This window comes from Platichthys flesus, chromosome 19, assembly GCF_949316205.1.
Source record: "Platichthys flesus chromosome 19, fPlaFle2.1, whole genome shotgun sequence".
Lineage (NCBI taxonomy): Eukaryota > Metazoa > Chordata > Actinopteri > Pleuronectiformes > Pleuronectidae > Platichthys > Platichthys flesus.
This window is the reverse complement of record NC_084963.1, coordinates 10,036,226-10,055,453: the sequence shown is the minus strand read 5'-3', so window position 1 is coordinate 10,055,453 and position 19,228 is coordinate 10,036,226. Positions and strand designations below refer to the sequence as shown.

Genomic DNA, 19,228 nt, shown 5'->3' with positions numbered 1-19,228 from the left:
CCTTTCCAGGTACTTTTCTGAGATATCGACCATGGCGAGAAACATGGGTGCCAGCTTGTGTTTGACAGCATGTAAGCATGTGTCAAGAGTCCCGGTGCTCGAGGCCCAAAGGGTTTGTTTAATAATCACATTCCTCTAACCCCTGAGAGGCTCTGGTGAAGCGTTATATAGTCCTGAGGGGTCTGGGGGGGAGGCGGACCCGGGACTCACCCAATCACCATACGGTTTTCAGGACCGGGTAGATTCCTTCCACTGGGGCAGGAGCAATTTTTTTTTTTCATGGGGAAGTAAGTTGAGATGACATTTGTCTTTTTCAGCAAAAAAAAGGGATGACCTGTTTATGATCCTGTCTCAAAATATGGCTTCTATGCACTGGATTCCTGTTTTCAATAAACCTTATTGAACTGATTCATATTAAGACATTACTACGACTAAGTCTTAAAAGTGTTTTGCTTTTAGTTTGTCAGAATAAAATCTGATCTGATCCCCAATCAGGAAGAAAAAAATGACGGCTTTGTAATGTATTAAACATTGTGTCATAACCTCAGCCAGAAATGCTTGATTTATCGTGGGGACTAAACTAAAGGGAAACTCTTTGTGTGACAGTATTACTGCCCATTTAAAAAAAGAAAGTATTTTACGTCTCCAGAGGGAGCTGTGCAAAGTTTGATAAACATCCATAAATAAGGTCACTTGAGCACCGGCTGGGCCTGAAAACCTCAAGTTTGAACATTGAGAGAATATGGAGTAGTGGCATTAGATAAGAGAGTTGGGTCAGCAGCCCTTTGTAGCCCACCCCTCATCACAGCTCAGGGTGACATCAGCCACTGTACTCACATTGTCTGATTCACTGGACGTAGACTGTGGTTTTAAGGATGCCATTGGCTGAATGTCTCACACCATTTTGCCTTCCCCTCTCTTCCACTTCCTGCCTGTTACTGTTTTCAAAATCCCATTTGCTGCAGGAAGCAACTCCAACAAGCTACGAGCTACCAGCCTCCATGGGAAACATCCTATCGAACCAAGTTCTTCCCTGAAATTATCTGTATCACGCTGAAGAATGCAGAGCTGTATCAGTGGGAAATAATATCACTAATAGACTAGTATAATATTGCCTGATCGTGTGCAGTAAATGTGTTTAGCCCTGTGGTGGCGCTATCAGCAGCTGAAGCTGAACTACAAATCAAAACTCCCAAACAGCCCAGGTAACCACAGCAGGACAGAAGTTAACCTCTGGCATTGACTTTAGTCTCAGTCAAAGACATCTGGACTTCTGTTTCCTCTGTCGCTCATCAAGAGGTGTCATTAGTTTGACAGATTGCTCAGAAGTCCCAGTCATTTAAACCTACAGGCAACGTCCAGCTGTTTGTTCTGAGTCTTTGTATTTAGGAGACTGATGAATTCCAGTTTCAGGGAACTTCTACAGGTCTTTATACTGTATACAACTATATATAGAATATTCACCTTGGCACACTGTGACACCAGAAAAGACCATTAGATAAACCTTGGTAACAAAAAAAAACAACCTGGGATCTGCAACTGGAAGTATTTGAAACAAAATCTTGTGAATATTTGGCACAAAGATGGATTAACTTTGGTGGTAAAATCAAAAAAGAAAAGTTTTTTTTCTATTATCATCCTCAGAGCCTTAAATAAATTGATAGAAAAGCTCACATTTCTTCACATATGACTATGGTGCATGAGTTTATTGCTATTTTGGGAGAGTATAGTTGTGCTGGGTCTCATTGCTTGAGGAAGCAGAACACCTGGACTGAGTGAAAACAAAAGGAGGTAATTGAGGGGGGGAGGCACAGTTAATGTGAACAATCCCAGGAAAACAGCTGTGCTGGTTCCAGAAAACAGGGCCGTGGCAGCGAGAAGTGCAAAACGGGAGATGGGGAGAAGAATGAGGGGCCGAGAGAAAAGCTAAAACAAGTAAAGGAATGCTGAGGAAGTCAAGGAGCAGAGTGTGTTGTGGTGAATGATGCATGAATGAGGATGAAACAATGAATTCACTGTGCTGTGGCCAAGTGCTGCGTAGCAGCAGCAGAGACAGGAAGTTTCAAAGAGGAGCCTTCTTATATTCTTTCACATGGAAGCACAAATTCACGTCTTCGGGTAAAAGTGTAACAGATTTGTTGTTTATTGACGTCTTCCTAATTGAAACCTGATTCTTGTTGACAAATAAATCACAGGCGATGATTATGATGATTAAGGAAAGAAGAGGGTTGTTTATAAAAGTATTTATTCTAATGACATACTGAAACTACTCCAAAAAGAAATATATCCATTTAAAAGAAGAAAACAATGTAGTTCTATACTGACTATAATCTATAACATCTAATATCTAGTGCAAGTTCTTTTTTATATAGACTAACCCATATCTAGTGCTAAGTCTGGAGAACACGCTCCAGAACCCACAGGGTCAAGGGTCAGGGTGCGTCTTTAAATACAAATGGCTACACCTCATCATGATTCCAACAGATACACATCTACATTTGCTCTTTTCTATAAGTTACAGATCAGTCTCGGACATCTGGAGGGAATAATTTAATTTCCTTCAAGCCTGGTTACAAAGCATAGCCGGAGATTTCCATCTATAGGAGCAACATATTGCATTTGTATTCCTCTGAGTTACACCGGAAAGATATTGTGCTCCAGTGTATGTTTGTTTGTGTTACTTAATATGATGGAATAGATTATTGCTCCTTGAGTAAGTTTGCAATGCAGCGTAATGGAAAGGGCTTTAGAAACAACAACACGCTCATGATATTGAGAATATAACGGAAAAATACAGAAGCCAAGTTGGTAAACATGTCGAGTTTCCATCACGCTGAAAGGTTAGTGGGTTATCATCATATTGGCTGATGGTGACAGAGGAAGGTTATATCAATGACAGGAGTTAATTTCATCTAGAGAAGACAACACGTTTTCTTCCACTCAGCCTTCATCACTGTCATATCTGTGCTTGTTCAGATGAACCCATTGAAGGATGACGGGCCCCGCACCTGGCAAAGCATCCGGATGTTTACACAATCCATTCAATATATTGTGTTTAAATGAGGATATAAGGATTAGGACTTCAAATCATAACACATTTATTAGTTTGATAGAATAATTTGGTTGGCACAAACTGTTTTCCATATCTAGACACTTTGAATTAATGTTTCTGAGAGTATTTTTTACATGACACAGTGATGTGTTGTATCAGAGGAGTTAATATCGTGATCCGTGTTTGTGAACTGCTAGTAAGCGAATCACTGTTAACTATCACCCATGTCAATAAATGCTTGTATGACTGAAATTGTCATTTACACACTACAGGTCATTAACATAAAAGTGTTCTTTGTTTGTTAGTTTGCAGGATTACACAAAAACTACTCAACGAATTTACATGAAGGTTTGTGGAGGTTCGTTACTGATATTCATGACTATAGGTAATTTGTTGCACATCCCAAGAAAAACGTGGATCATTTAACTTTAAATGTTTCTTGAGTGGCCTTAGTGCATTTCAGTTCTGTTTATAAAAACTATCAAATACAAACTTATATTTCCTTTTGAAAAATAAGGAATCAACTCTGTTAATCCTGTTAAGTGTTACTATAAAGAAACACAAATTATTTTCATTTACATCAAAATGTGTTTTGGTGACAATAAATCATAGATCTGGGTATTTTTCTCTAATTTCTGCAAAAAGACACAAATAAAACACATATAGGCTACTATATGCAAGATTCTATTGAGAGGAAATGCCCAAAAAACATTTCCATATTGTTGTTTGTTTTAATTAAAGAAAATACAATGTGATGGTGATATTCGAGGACTCGGGAGAAAAAAGGTCTGTGGAATCTTAATCACTTAATCTGCTGGTTAACTACACAACAGCTCGTGCTGACGAGCGAGCAGCCATCAGGCCCAGGGACTGGGAGCAGGTTTTTATTGTCCTCGCGGTGTGAAATGTGCTTTCATCTCGATGAACAGGAGCGTGAATAAAGTTCATTCAACAGCTGATGAATCACCGAGGCGTTGACACACACACACAGACACTCTAAATGCACACACACACACACACACCCCTTACTTCCACCACCATTGAGAATGTGAGAGACCCACATGGTCGCACACTCCTCAGGAGCACACACATCATTTACCACATCATTAAGTAGATTACGAACCGAGTAAAATGATTAGCTTTAACTGTTGCTGCCACCTTAAGCATGCGACGTGCTCCTGCATCGTACAGACCATAATAAGAGACGGAATACTTGCGTGTAACAATGTTTGCATCAGACGAAAACAATCAAGAATTTAACATTGATCTCCTTTATGGTTCCAAATTAAATTACGACAAAGGACAGAGGTTTCAAATGTAACCGTCCCAGTGTTGACATGTCCCAACATCTTTCAGCCCGAAATCTAATCACCCCCATATCAACACTTTGTCAGAATAAGTCCTGATATATCCATTAACCCCCCATGGGCCACTATTAAAGAACTCATTAGCATTCCCCATTAGTTTGGACACAAGTGATGACATCCTCTCAAAAATAAAGAATGTTAAAGCAGGGTGTCAATACTGAACCCTTTCACCAAATACACATGCAGTTGTCATTCCCCTGCTTTATTTTTCATAGAATAAAAAACTGTTAATTGACTTAAAATGTTGAATCTAAAAGCTTTGACGTGCAGGTTCAAATACGAGATTATAAAAGTATAAATGACCACACATGACACAAACAAAGAAATATTTGAGAACTTACAGGTTCTTGGATTTCTTCTTCTTTGTCCCTTCAGGGCCGACCTCGCAGCTACAGGGGGATCCGGAGCTGAGCTGGGGGGAGAGGAAGGAGAGCACACACTGCATCATCCAGCCTCCGCACAGAGAGAGGGCCTTGTGGCCTCACGCAGACATGGTGGCTAGCTTCCACCAGCTCCAACAGGCAATGACAACCTAGCACACTGGTCCTTGGTGCGCCCAGCTACAGACCGAGACTACTCCTCGGCCGAGAAGGTTAATCCATAGCAGGCGTCCACAGTGAATGTCCCACAACACAAAGTGTGTGTGTGTGTGTGTGTGTCTAAATCCCACTGAATCAAAGCGTGTTTGTAGACTGTGTGTGTGTGTCCGGGTGACACAAAGTAAGTGAAAATCTGCGAGAGTGGAGAGAGAGCGTGAAAGACCACGGCTGTTGTTTCTGTAGGCCTCCAACTGTGCCCTAAGGTTTGAAGTGTTGAGCCGAGACCCCGGTTTCACGTTACACTCTCTGCCAACCCTCCATTTTGATTGGATAAGGGAAAAAGGGAAGTTGCTTCAGGGTGGAGAAGGGGTCAATCTCCACTAATCTGATAGCCTGAAGCCGCCCAATTGTATGTGTTTGTGTGTGTGTGTGTGTGTGTGTGTGTGTGGCTCTAAATAATGAGCCATTGTATTACAGGAACCCACAGTTGAACCTGAGCTGGATACTGGCCACAGCTGGTGACACATTGAGGAGGGGGGGGTTATGTCTTTAAGGGACAAATGAGTTTCAACCTTCCGAAGAAGGACAGTGTTTTAGGGAACTAAGGGCCCTATTGCCTTCACTTGCTCTGTTACATTTGGCTGCAGAGTTTGTGTTTTCCGGCTGCTTGTATTCAGTCAGTTACAATACATTCCAAAGGAGACATGATTTAACGTTGGAGAGAACATAAAATAACTGTCTGTAATTGTTTGTTTCTTCAAAAACCGGTCATCACATCGATCGGTTCCCAAACTGCGAGTGTATTACTGAAGATGTGGGAAAATCGAATTCTTCAGAAACATAAGACAGCCACCATTGAACAACAGTCTGGGGCAACACATCCACTGAACTGCATATCTCAAATATGGCTGCTTCTGGTCAACGCGTGGATGCGTTGGACTTATCACAGCACTATCACTGTACCATGCATGGTCACTTGAAGTGATCATCCTGGAGAGCTCTGTCTAAAGCCTGAAACATGCTTCTGCGACTGCGTCTGCGTCTTTTCACGCCGCTGTGGCGCAAGACTCGTTTTCATTCATGCTTCCCCAACCGTTGCGCGTCTTACAAAGCAATTCCGCGCCAGAACACTAGGCGGAGTAATGCTTTTTGTCGAGACGACCTTAGAGACGCCTTCTTTCTTCTTCGTCGATTGTTTATTTACATAGCCACTGCGGCTCATCGTAGCCTTTTTCTGGCGGACAAATCCGCCAGTCAATGACAGGTTATACAAGTGATCATACTATCGGATATCTTCTGCCAAGTGCTCTTCTATTTGGTCCATATTCGTTCTTCTAAATCTTCCGTGATTTCTGCCGGTATTATGGGGCATGAAACCGGAAATGCAGCTCCAGAAGGGATGTGGAGCAGACCAATCACAGCCTTGCGGGCTGAGTGAGCTTGCGGAGCTTTGCCGTAAATTTTAGAAAAGGGGGTCGACACCCGTCAGCACGTAAGGAGGGATACATAAGCACGTAAGGGACCCGGAAGGGCTCTTGCGCTTACGGGCCCGTGAAAACGCAGAAGCATGTTTTAGGCTTAAGACGCATTGACAAGTAAGAGCACTTGTGAGTTAACTTTACGGCCCCACCCAAGAAAGATATATAAGGATTATTAACAGCCCAGAATAAGTCATTCACACATTGCTGCTGTTGAAACTTACACCATGTGTTGTCTGTCATTGTTATTCAGTTTCATTTTACTGTGATGTGTGAATGAGAAAATGGCTGAAACTCACACGTCAGACTGATTTTAAGGTGTGTTAATCATTTTATTACGAATACACAGTATTTGGCAGTTTTTTTCCGAACTGCATATCTCTCTAGTGATGAAATGCATCCATGGTGTGCTTATTTAAAAGTCCCACACTGATGAAAATCAGGTTTGCCTCCGTGGTGCCTTTTAGATGATGGGAAACATATCTAGAGTGAGAAAACCATGACCGAGTATTTCCCTCTTTAATGAGGAAGGAAATTATACAGTTATATTCAAGCTATTTAAATTCCATGAGGGAGAACTTTTTAATGACAAATCTTTTGAATATGTCATTATGAGGGATAAAGAAGAGTTTGAGGGCTGTAATAAGCCACTTGATCTCCTCACTTCAGTATTGTAATGGTTTCTTCAAAATGTTGCAGCTGTGTTGCCAAGGAGGTTTTCATGAACTGTGTCTATTTGCATGTTTTCTGAAATTGTGTTGTATTGAGCTAAAAATGCATCACATGGATGCATACTAATGTATTTGTGTGTGAATGCCTCTGCTCATTCATTTGTGCCTGCATACATTAAGAGTGTGTCCATGCACATTGAGGTTATTGGACTATTATTGTATTTAAACACTAATGTTTAGTCTCACAGGACAACTATCCATCCATGTACATCGAGCCACATAATATGTACCAGCTGCCCACAGTAACATCCCATGGTGCTTTTGTATGGTTATTGATACTGGTCAATAAATCACAGGTATTGAGCTTTTTAAGCGACTGACTAATGGAAAGACCACAGAAAAAGCACAAAGGGATGTGAAGCCATTAGATGAAACCGCTCCACAAGATATGAAACATTAACTCTTTCATTGCTTTCTGTCTCGGTTGGGAATTGATCCATCCTCGACTCATTATGATACAGAATAAGAAAATCTACCTCCTCAATGAAGCCCTGAGGCCTTTCAAATTTCATTGCAAGTATAAGAATATTATATCATACAATTTTATATTTTACCTGGTCGTGTCCCTAAATATTTTAAGATCATCCTCCACCATCCCTCACACAGAGCTTGGCAGCCATCCCTCTCTCAGCAGAACTGAAGTAATCAATTGTGTTTTTGACAAGGTTTTCATAAATTCCTTTTAGTCACAGGTTTGTGAATTAGACCTTGTCCGATGCTGATGTGGGCGAACACAGTGTTACTGCTCCTTGACCTCATGGCCGGCAGCCTTTGACACCGTTGACTGAAGCATTCTTTGAAAAATTAAAAGGTTCCATCTGGATGATTAAAAAGAGATAATAAAATAACCCTGAGTGTATTGTCCCAACAATCCTTGATAAGTCCACACTCCTCACCCCAGAGAAAACATGCACTGCAGTAACAGTTGCCTGTGTAAGGTGAGTGGGTGTACATTATGTAGGAGCTGTCTAAAAATGAGCACAAGCTAAGAAAAGGAACAAATATATTTATAGCTGCTTGATGATCGGTATAAAGACCTGTCACACTATAATGTGTATGTGTGGGTGCATGTGTGTGTATGTGAAGGGGGGGGGGGTTATTTTAGCACGAACAGACTTGGTATATATTTATAAGTTGGTTCCTCAGGTATGTGACAATTCTAACCGAAGACAATACAATGATATTTGGTGACGACTATTTATGCCGGAGGTTTTTCACATAAAAGAAATGTTCGAGAGAAAATCACCCGTGTTGTGGATATGAAAACCAAAAGGCTGAGGCATTGTAGTTGTTCACCTCATTCTGCAGAATAAATTACCATTTACAATCCAAATATATGATATTTGTCCCTTGAAAAGTAGCAACAAACACATGTTCGGTTGCATGAGTAGGGGTTAAATCATTGAGGATCATCAGGGATATCAAAAAACTTCATAATCACTCATTCCAAAGGGACAACAAAAATCTGTGGAGCCATCACACAGCCTTTCCCCTAAAAAAGGTGTAACACCAGTTGGAAAACAGGACAAGCCTTTCCCTCTCCTCTCCAGGGACATTCAGCCCAATCGGGGGGGGGGGGGGGGGGGGGGGGGGGTCGTACGCTTGTCAGGTCGGCCTTTGTTCAACTAGCTGTCTGCATGTAAGGACTGGACGCTCATTCACACTAGACTGCCATGTTCCAGATGGATGAGTGCCACATGGATACACACACAGGGAAGTGTGTCTGCCTTCTTCATAGAGGTGAAGGCATACTGTTCAAATTCATCAACACTCACACAAATTCACCTACGACAGACTGCTACAGTAATAAGAGAATGTTGCATATATCTTTCACCAAGATTCATATGAGGTCATTGTGACCTTTTACCTTCGACCAATGCAATCTAATCAATTAACCTTTGTGTTGACGTGACAACTGGTCAGAATCTGAAGAAATTCCTCAAATAACACGACACTGTGCCCTTGATCATTGACCTAGAATTTCTAATTCCATCTTTGAGTGCAAGTGAACTTTTGTACCAAATTTAAAGAAATTCCTAGGAGGTTTTCCGGGGAGGTCCCAGTGACCATTACTTTTCACCTCTGACCTCCAAATTCGAATAAAGTTCATCCTTGAATCCAACTGAATGTTTCTAAGCAAATATGAAGAGATTCCCTAAAGGCGTTCTTGAAACGGACAACCCTTAACCACAAGGCCTGCAACCACTGGCTGTCGCCGGCGTGGAGGCATCTATTCTCAAGTTTCTCAGTGTTTTCTGTTTTCCCTGTCTTTCTGGCGCCACGGCCAAAAGCCTGCACACATGACTTAAGCACACAATTCACACACTCCCAGACTGCCTTGAAATGGCCAGTGGAGCAGAGAAGTCTGAATCTTTTCTAAAATTAACCCTGGTCTGTGTGTGTTCTTGTTCGTGTGCATGCTTATGTGTATAGACTGCTCACATGCCTCACTGGATACAGTAAGAAAAGAAAGAATTTGCCAAAGACCACATGACGATATGGCCCCCTGAGGCACGGGATGCGTGCTGTTGGCGGTCGCAGGGGGGGCTGCGCAGATTCACAGATACAGGTTTAACGTGATGACGACTGTGCTGCACACGTGTCTTTGTTGCAGTGATACATGCCTGCACATGGGAGGGTAATCATATGGGCAAGCATGTTTCCAACAAGTTCAAAACAGGCATTGAATCATTTGTAGACACACACACACACGGCCTGGTGACATGTCAGTCAAGCTGTAGTGAAGGGAGAATTGTGTGTGTGTGGTTGAGGTGTTAGTCATGTTGTGTGCGAGTGCATGTGTTTCTTTGGAGATCAGGGTCAGATTCCTAGGACGGAGCAAAAATGTCTGTCTCTCTGTCTCAACAAACTTTACATTCTTCACTTGTGCTCTGCACCAACAAACCCATTGTAGGAACAATATTCTAAACACGGTCGAGAAACATTCTTGACCCGGCCAACCCAGATTCCAAATCCTTCCAGCAGCCTAAAAGACCTCAGAGGTGAAGACATGAGTCTTGGTCTGTGTGTGTTTAAACTTATCACCAGTTCAAAGCCCTGCTGCTTCCCTCCATCAGACCTCCCTCAGGCTGCTTCCTTCCTTTTCATTGCTCAGTTTCTTCTTTTATTCGAACAACAAGCGGACGAGCGGGGAGTCTGAACAATCTCCCATTCCCATAAAGTACAGCATTAGATTGGCGCTACTGTTGGACCCCAGCTTCCTGCCATTGTGTGGCTCTACTAAATGTGTGTGTGTGTGTGTACTTATTTTTTTGTGAGGACCATTTGTAAGATAGACCTTATGGAGTGAGGACAGATTTGGAAATGTTTGCTGGTTTTCATTTATTTTAGGGCTGTTTGAGGGTTAACACTTTACAGTGACAGAAACATAAAAATTATTATTAGCTTGATGTTGCTAAGTCAACTATAACTTCTGCCTATTTAATTTCAATAAATATTTGAACTTGATTACTAATTGCAAGTGGTTATATTTACTTTTTCACCAGACGTAATGTCGAGTGAAACACTAATCACACAAGATGAATGTAGTTAAATAGGGTGAAATGGGATTGGAACATTAGTTCATTGAACATTTTGTCCATTAAACTGTCTGCGTGAAGACAGAGATTAACGTTTGTTAGTTTAGGCTCTTTTAATTGTATTTATTGTAACTTTCCACTGAGGGAATAAAGGGAAAATGTTGGACAGCAGACATACAGCAATGGGGGATGTGAAAAGAAAGTGCAAAAATAGGAGAAAATTATTCCCATTATGTCTCCATGTGACGTAGCAACCCAGACTGCATAATGTGCTTTTTATTTGGATTTAATGTGGTGTTCGCTATATGAAAACATGGGTCACATCGTATTGTTATCAAAAGTCACATGTTGGTACGGGAATCATGAATCATTAAATATGTTAGGACATTGTAATTTTCCATTGTATGATTTTAATAAATAGTCAGTTATGTCTCTTTCAGTCCAGACCTTCCCTCCTTTCTCAGAATAGCATCGTGGTTTGATGCTTTATCCTCAACAGTGAACAGGCAGCAGACAACAGCAGGTTGGTTGGGCACACGTCAACATGTGAATCACAGTCACAGTCCATTATCTCAGTGTTTTAACAGAGTGTGAGTCACGTGGAAACAACAAGCTGCAGGAGCCAACTGAGCAGACGGTTTAATGAAACTACTAAAAAAGTGAAGAAATTCAATTTCATGAAATTTATTCATCTCGAAAAAAATATATTTTCGACTACAGGATCTAGGAGAACTGCACTAATGTACTAACATGTCAGAAGCTCCTGACAGGTGGATATCAGCAAATAAAACAATGTGACTTGTATATTAACTTAATTTACAAAACAATGTCTGTTTTGCAGGAACAACCTCTTAATGATTATATATCATGTTCTCTTCATCCAGCTGCAATAAACCCAGTGCCTGTATGCGCCCAAATCAACATTTTATAGTGTAACAGCAGAAAAAAAGGTGCTTAATAGGTATATTTTGGATGTAACACTAAATAAGCAGACTGACTCCTCCCATTCTCTTTAAAAGCCGGGTGCACTTGCACAAGGTAAGTTTGCTATTATACCTGCGGATTTGCTAGGTAGTAAGAAAGAAAATCTTTCTGCAGAGAAACAAGCAGAGTGCTATGTATTCATATATTACTATATCGATAATCTGCCCTTTAAGAAGCACAGATGATTGAAAACATGAGAACAGACCAGTGACGAGGCAAAAGCATCACATGGATTAAACAATTAATAGGCATCCTGGCTTAAAAGTTGCATGATGGTGATCCAACTAATTAAATTCACAGTTCTGAGTGTTTTGAGCTTCATGACAAAAGTTAAGCTACCTCCCAAACTGAACTTATTTTTAGTCCTAGTTTTCCCTCCGACTGTCAGAGCCTTGATAAATACAAGCCCATAGGGAACATGGGCTCAAAGTCAGGGAACACATGGTCCTATGTGCTTCCACATGCCCGATTGTAATACTTGCGAAAATACAGTACTATCCTTTTTTCTAAGTTAAATGTGAAAAACACATGAGTGCAGGACACACGTTAGTAAACCAGGCCAACAACTGAACACAGGTCGGCCATTTATTGCCCCTGATAAGAGTCTGCACTTTCTCTCAGATCTCGGCCAGAGAGGTGAGAGAAAATAAAGTAAAAAAGGAGACAAGAAAAGAGGACTGGGCTCTGCCTCTGAGAGGCATTGGAGGAACAATGGGATCTTTGTAAGAGGCAGAAAACACAATAAAATATCGAGAAAAAAGATTTAATAAAGGCACAAACTGATGATTCAACAAAGAAACTTGGGGGAGAGATCGCAAAAGCAATAGCTGAGCTCAGCGGGGGAGCTGTAATCAATATCAGCCAATATAATCCATATATGAAGCTGGTGTCAAGTGAGGTTGTCATGAAGCTATAAAAAGGGTTTATATGGTTTATTCATAAGGATAACAAGTAGGTTTTAATCAGGTCTGCTGGTGTACCTCAGAGTTCATCCTTTGTTTTCTAAGAGCATTAAGAAAACATACCTGATATTTTTCTTTGATGATTGATTTCATAATTGTGTTTGTCATAATATTTCTATATGTTTCAATTTATGTGACAGGAAATATTTTTCAACTTTGACCACAAATGAAGAGATTTTGGGGGGAAATAAACTTCAACAACTGTCAAGGACGAAGGAAAGATTATGTGTGTGTGTGTGTGTGATTCTTTGAGAATGTCCGAGCTTGTGTAATTGGATTGCAGACACTTTTACACACACACACACACACACACATACACACACAGACGCATACGCACACACACACAGTACAATGGCAAAATCACAACATTCAGTTATATCTCCATATAAACTCAATGACCTTCACACAGGATTCTGACTCAATAGCTGCACAATAGAAGTGGTGCACTGTTCCCACGTACGTGTGTGTGTGTGTGTGTGTGTGTGTGTGCGTGTGACTCTCGTCTGCCTCTTGTTACTCAGCCCTGCTCAGGAGATGGCTGTTTCCTGCACAAGTTCTTGCAATGTCACAAGATGTTCATGAACAATGCTGCTAAGACGTCACATCTGGGAACTGCTCTGAAAACACAGTCATGTTATGCCCAGTGTTGAAACTGGTGCTATCCATTAGAACGTTATTGACTTTCCCTGACAAGCCGATGACCTTTCTGCTTGGACTTCTAATGGCTGCTGCCTCACGGATCTTTCCAGAGGGGGTGGCTATGCACAGATTTATCACCAGGAGCATCAGTGGGCCCATTACTCCCAATTTGCTGCAGCCACAATGGGACGTATGCATATATATTATGCTACAGTGCCTACATGAACTGCATGATTGAGCTTCAATAACCTAGAGAGCTGACGATTGAACCATAGGTTGCAAACTGCTGCAGCCAGACTCTATTAGCGCCGACGATGGATTTTCCACTTTCAAACCAGTGACTCATGCTTCCTTGGTCAGTTACACTGTCAATATTAATGTGGCTATTATTTCTAGATATTAATTCATGAAATCCAGGTGCATGAAAACATCTGAGAACCCCTCTTATGACGCAGAGGTGTGCGTAAACCAATAGGTCATCATTCGGACCTTGTATGGTCTTTTCAAAGCCTGATTTGTTTTGTTGCTTTGGTACCTCGCCTGGTAACTGCAGCTGTAGTGCCAGTGTTGATACAGTATTTACTTTATCGTCTTACAATAAATGACATCAGATTGTTTAACTGTCATTTAATAATGTTGTAAAGTGTGTTTATTGTAAAATTGATCGGATACAGGCATGACGCACTTGTTTTCTACCCGCAGTAGCTGAGTGTCAGGGGGAGACGTATGGCTTTCAGGAGGGAAGGGAGACGTACAGCAAATGAGATTACGAGCACGGTAGCTGGAGAATTATGTGGGTCACGCACCCGCTCCTGTAAAGGTCGTGCTTCGCCTCCCCAGTGGAAGTAAACAATGCACGGCAGCCTGACTTCTCTGCTGGCCTCTATTTGTGGAGTGACAGATGAGATTAAAGCATCTGTTCCCTGCGAATTCTACTTTAAGCTGGGGTCAAATTTACAGGGCTAATTTAATTTGTTATATACTGCAAAAGCATTAGCCTCAGGCTGCACCAGTACTAATATGTTGTCATTTTAAAACCCCGTCCACACAAAGATCTTAGCTTCTTATCAGTTATAATCTGCGTCCTTAATAACACCCTTGTAACTGCGGTGTTACAAGTTAAATGTAACACCGCAGTTACTGTGTTACGGTGTTAAATCGGACTAGCTATAGAAAATACAAGGAACGAGGAACTGTTTACAATGTTTTGCTTCACTGCTGCTGGTCAAGTTTTGACTAATAATCAGGAAGTATTCAACTAAAATGTAGCAGTGTAGGTGAAGCCTCAATGTCTTTAAAAAATCAAAATTGTTGTTGTCATAGCGTCATTAATTTCTATGTTAATGGAAATACCAAATGTAAACTGATGGATAAGCACCAAAAAAAGCAAATTGTCTATTGTAAAATCTTTAAAAAAAAGAAGTAGCGCAACTTTTATGTTTGGAAGTATACCATTAACATTCTGGGTCAAAAACACATAAAATAGATCTTGTGTGAGTTGGTTAATGAGCAAACTGTTCTAAATAAAACACCACAACTTTAGAATTGTAGTTTTGAGGATAAAAACAAAATAAAAGAAAAGTGCTCTGTCCTGTTAAACAGCTTATCTTACTGTTGGAAGTGAATAATAGCAGGGTGAAATAAATACCGTCCGGCTGCCAAGCTAAAGAGGACCACTGTGATATATCGCTCTATGATTAAATGCGGTGTTATCACAGCAGGAAGTCGACATCAGCAATAAAGTGACCATGGAAAACTTCAACAAAAAGGTAATTCAAGATTTTATTTCAATTTTTAGTTCAGACAGAACATAGCGGGATTAGACAGAATGAGCCTGTAAAAAATATTCCGTCTTTAAAAGTGAGACCGGTATTTGTAATTATTGTAAAGAAAGTTCTCTAGTACATTTATTGCTACATCAAAAAATACACATTTATTCTAATATTGGAATTACTGAGTGACACAATCTAGTAATCTCATGAAATATAAATGATAAATGTTTTTTTATTTATATAGCGCTTTTCTAGTCTTGATGACCACTCAAAGCGCTTTACAGTACAGTTCTACATTCACCCATTCACACACACATTCATACTCTGCATCTATTAGCAGCACTTTGTTATTCTATGGGGGGCCATTCGGGGTTCAGCATCTTGCCCAAAGACAATTCGGCATGCAGATGGGTCAGACTGGGAATTGAACTGCCGACCTTCAGGTTGGAGAACGACCACTCTACCCCTCAGCCACAGCCGCCCATATAAGAAAGTGAACACTCACTAATCTTTGCTAATTTGGACAAAGCTTTGAACTGGAAGATTCAATTGGATAGTTATCTAATCAAGATTCAATGGAGAACACTTCTTTGTGCGTGTCGGGATTTAAAGCTGGAACTTTACCACTAAAGATGTAAATTTTTTCACAGTGACAACTAACTTCAACCTATGCGCAATCCTATTGTGGTGGAAGAAGTGAGCAAGTGTTCAGATTTCGTGCTCATTTGATAGAACTGGCATACAGAGCAGGTAACATCTAGTTTAAGGTTGGTATCTCTAAACATTTGTGAGTCGGAGACAATGAAAGATGGCTTTGTGTTTGTGCAAGTGTGTGTGTGTATTTAGATACTAGAAACTATCCATCTGCACTTGTGTAACCAAGCCCCCCGACTCAGACACAACACTGCTATGGCAACGAGCGCTGTAAACGTCTCGATTCAAACACACACAAGACGGGACGGTGAAATAGGGAGCCTTCTGGATCCTGTCTTGGATTAGGTGCATGTCAGGAGAGGGTCTTGTTGCATCCAAAGTTCTGTCACTTCATTTACCCAACTGCATACATGGGAGGGCACCGAGCTGGGCAGAGAGCCTGAGTCTGCTGAAAAAGGTCTGGCCACTAAATGCCGTGACATCAGGCTGTCAAGTCCTACGAAAGTACAACATCATCAAATGTAGATTGCTGTTGTAACGGCTGTGTATTCCCCTAGGCTGGTTACCAATGATGTGCCTCATGTGCGTTATTGTATTAGTCATGTTAATGTTATTAGCTTTTGCCGTTGATGGTAATTGAAACAATGTCCCATCTCACAATTTCCAGGCTCAGGCTGCAACGTCCTCGATCCGTCACTCATGGGGTCAGATAAGTTCACTAGTGCCCGAGCGGAGCACGAAGGAGGCAGGACTTGACATTTAACTTCCACACTGGAAATCATTTTTTGTTTACAGCACATTGAATTCGGCGTTGGTCCTTATCTCCAAATGCAACTTTCTATCATCTTTGTTGGCATCTTATCTATCTCTACCGTGTATGACACCTTTTGTTAAATCACTATATGTATTCTTTTTTTTCATCAACAAGTCCACTTGCTCGCTGTGACATTTTCCTGATTTCTCACATCAGCTCTCTCAGACATTCTCCAGAGAAATCGACCGAGCCATTTTCGCTCTGAGAAACAGAAAGTTCAGTATTTGTCTGAAAACAGCTTTAGAACGTGTCCTGCAGGGGAAGCAATCTGTTACGCTGTGAACATAGTTACAAATAACCAGAAACCTCCGTGTGTGCACATTCACTGTTTGACCGTGGGAATCCAGCAGGAAGAAATTTCTTATAGTTTAAAAGCGACTACCCTGATTCATGCATATTACAGCAATATCAAGATTTACTGGAAACAGAAAGATCACACACACACACTCCTTCACACAAAGTTCACAGCATAACAAGTTCAGGTAGCGCAAAACAACCCGTCCTCAAATAAATCACAAACTGCCAACAACTGTTTACAAATATACAAGTTGGATTAATGCTAGCTTCATTGTTAAACGTGTTAAAGTCCCTCTGGAGCCTACTGAGTGTTTTAATGGCAGAAAAAGAGAGTGAGAAAGACGCAATTACAGGATGAGTTTTGTTTCAGGGACGTGGGAGCTTCCCTGGCAAAGACGGATTAGCGTGGGAAGCTTTGAACCCTTGTGAGGTCACAGTGAGATACCAGGTTTGCATTGATGAAGAGATTTCTTTTCACGGGGGAAATGCCAGAACATTTATCCATTTATATTTTGGAAATGATCTTGAATTAATCCTGCAGACATTGCTCTTAACCCACAGCAGCATTTTAAGTTGTACACCCTTAAACTATGGTTAAATTTCCCGAGACACACAATGAAAATCTTTATTTGTTTTTATTGGACGGCTCTTTCCATAAGTCTATGTGATTCTTAATTTATAGTTTTTTTACGGCAATATAACAAAACAGAAATGAATTCCATAATACACAACCAATCCATTTATCTATACCTACACACATTTATTATGAAAATGACAGTGAAAATGCACATGTTCCTACTTTTATCCTCTTCTGGATTTTTTAGCAGGGAAGAGAAAAAGAATTGGTGTAATAAGTTATTTCTGTTGGCAATTAGTTATAATAAAACATCTCTGTATGGATTACCAGAAAGCGATCGCTCTTCCCAGAACATGAATATTTGTCATCACAGTTGCTCAACTGGGAATGACATTTCCCCCTCCTGTCAATGGGACTGGTTATATCTGCAGAGCCAGAATATCCAATGAACACGTTTCAGTTTGGAATATTTAGTAAACAAGAGTCCTGTTGACCATTGCCCCCCCCCCCCCCGACTAGAAAGGTCACATAGCAGCAGTGACCTGTCTAGTCGGTTGCAATGAGCTCTAATAGGAAAACATGAAGAAGAGCAAGAATGTAAGGAATAAACTGAGCAGTGTGTGTGAGTTCTATATGCAACTTTAACATGCCATTTTAATACCTGCAGTAATAAATTAGCATTACTCCTTAGCCCAAAGAGAATATCATAAACGGACTACATCTGAATTTGGTTTTTGGTTCTTTTTTCTCATTAAAATGTTATGTAAGAAAAATCCCCGTTCAGGACTGGAACATCCACTCTGTGGGGGGGGCTCAGCTCTGGATGCTGCGACAGAATATCCAATTTCAGGCTAAGCTGATCCGTCCTGGTCTTCAATTGGTTTGGTTTGGCTGAGAAACCGCAGCCAAAACTCAGAAACCAGTCTCATCAGGTGGTCCTCGTCCTCACAACCTTTTCTCCTGTAAAAGTGACGCAAAAATCTAACATGTGTGCTAGTTCCTCCAAATATGTTAATTTATTCTAAACATCCAAACAGGCTCATTTAATAGCAACAAATCAACAGTATTGATAGAGACTTAAATATGATACAGTGGTTTCCCCCCTGGGGGGTTGTGAGACTTCGGACGTGTCAGCCGACAAAATGTCTACGTTGTTTGACCAATGGATCACCACTGAAAACAGTTTTGGTGTTTTATAAATCCACCACTGTGCAAGAAAACCAACAATAACTGAACTAACTAATTCATTTTCATATGTGTATCAGCCAGGTGTAACATAGCAAAGCGAAATTATTCTCCCTCACAATATAAAATGCAGGAAGTACAGTAAATGCTAATCTCAGCTCAAATTGCTCAGAGATGGTGCACGTGCATGTGTGTGCATGTGCTCTCTTTAAAAGAGCCATAACTTCTTTTAATGTGTTAAGACTGTTAAAGCCAAGCTGGTTGTAAAGAGCCCGAGTGGAGCGAGCTGGGTGGAATAATGGAAAGAGAATATGAGAGGACCATTGTGGTAGCTTTTATTGCATTAGAACGAATATCTTAGTTTTGCCCGAGAGCACGAACAATGAGTTACTTTAAGCTTATTAGATAAAGATTAAAGTTTGTTAAGGTTTCTTCCCCCTCGTGCACAAAGACACTCTCTGCATTCCTCTTCCTTTTTAAGCAGCCAAATCAAAAGCAAAGATCTATTTCAGACAACACAAGCGGATGTCTCCCATTTCACAAGTGACAAGAATTCCTTCCTAAATTAAAAAGGTCCTGTCTGCACTGTCTTATGCTTTTTTAACCTTTTGCAGCAATCCTATATTGACTTCCATAAT

General features: G+C 40.8%; 1 protein-coding gene across 10 annotated transcripts in view; it reads right to left on the bottom strand.

Annotated features, from left to right (window-relative positions):
• Positions 1-19,228, bottom strand: part of rgs3a (regulator of G protein signaling 3a) — a 136,382-nt gene that overhangs the window by 10,483 nt on the left and 106,671 nt on the right. For 7 of the 10 annotated variants that reach the window (XM_062412391.1, XM_062412393.1, XM_062412392.1 and 4 more), the window contains one exon: positions 4,761-4,831. In XM_062412391.1, coding sequence (XP_062268375.1) covers positions 4,761-4,831 — 71 coding nt within the window. Of the gene's footprint in view, position 1; positions 148-4,760; positions 4,832-19,228 lie in introns of those variants that run through there. The other 3 variants (XM_062412398.1, XM_062412399.1, XM_062412402.1) reach the window with 2 other exon arrangements.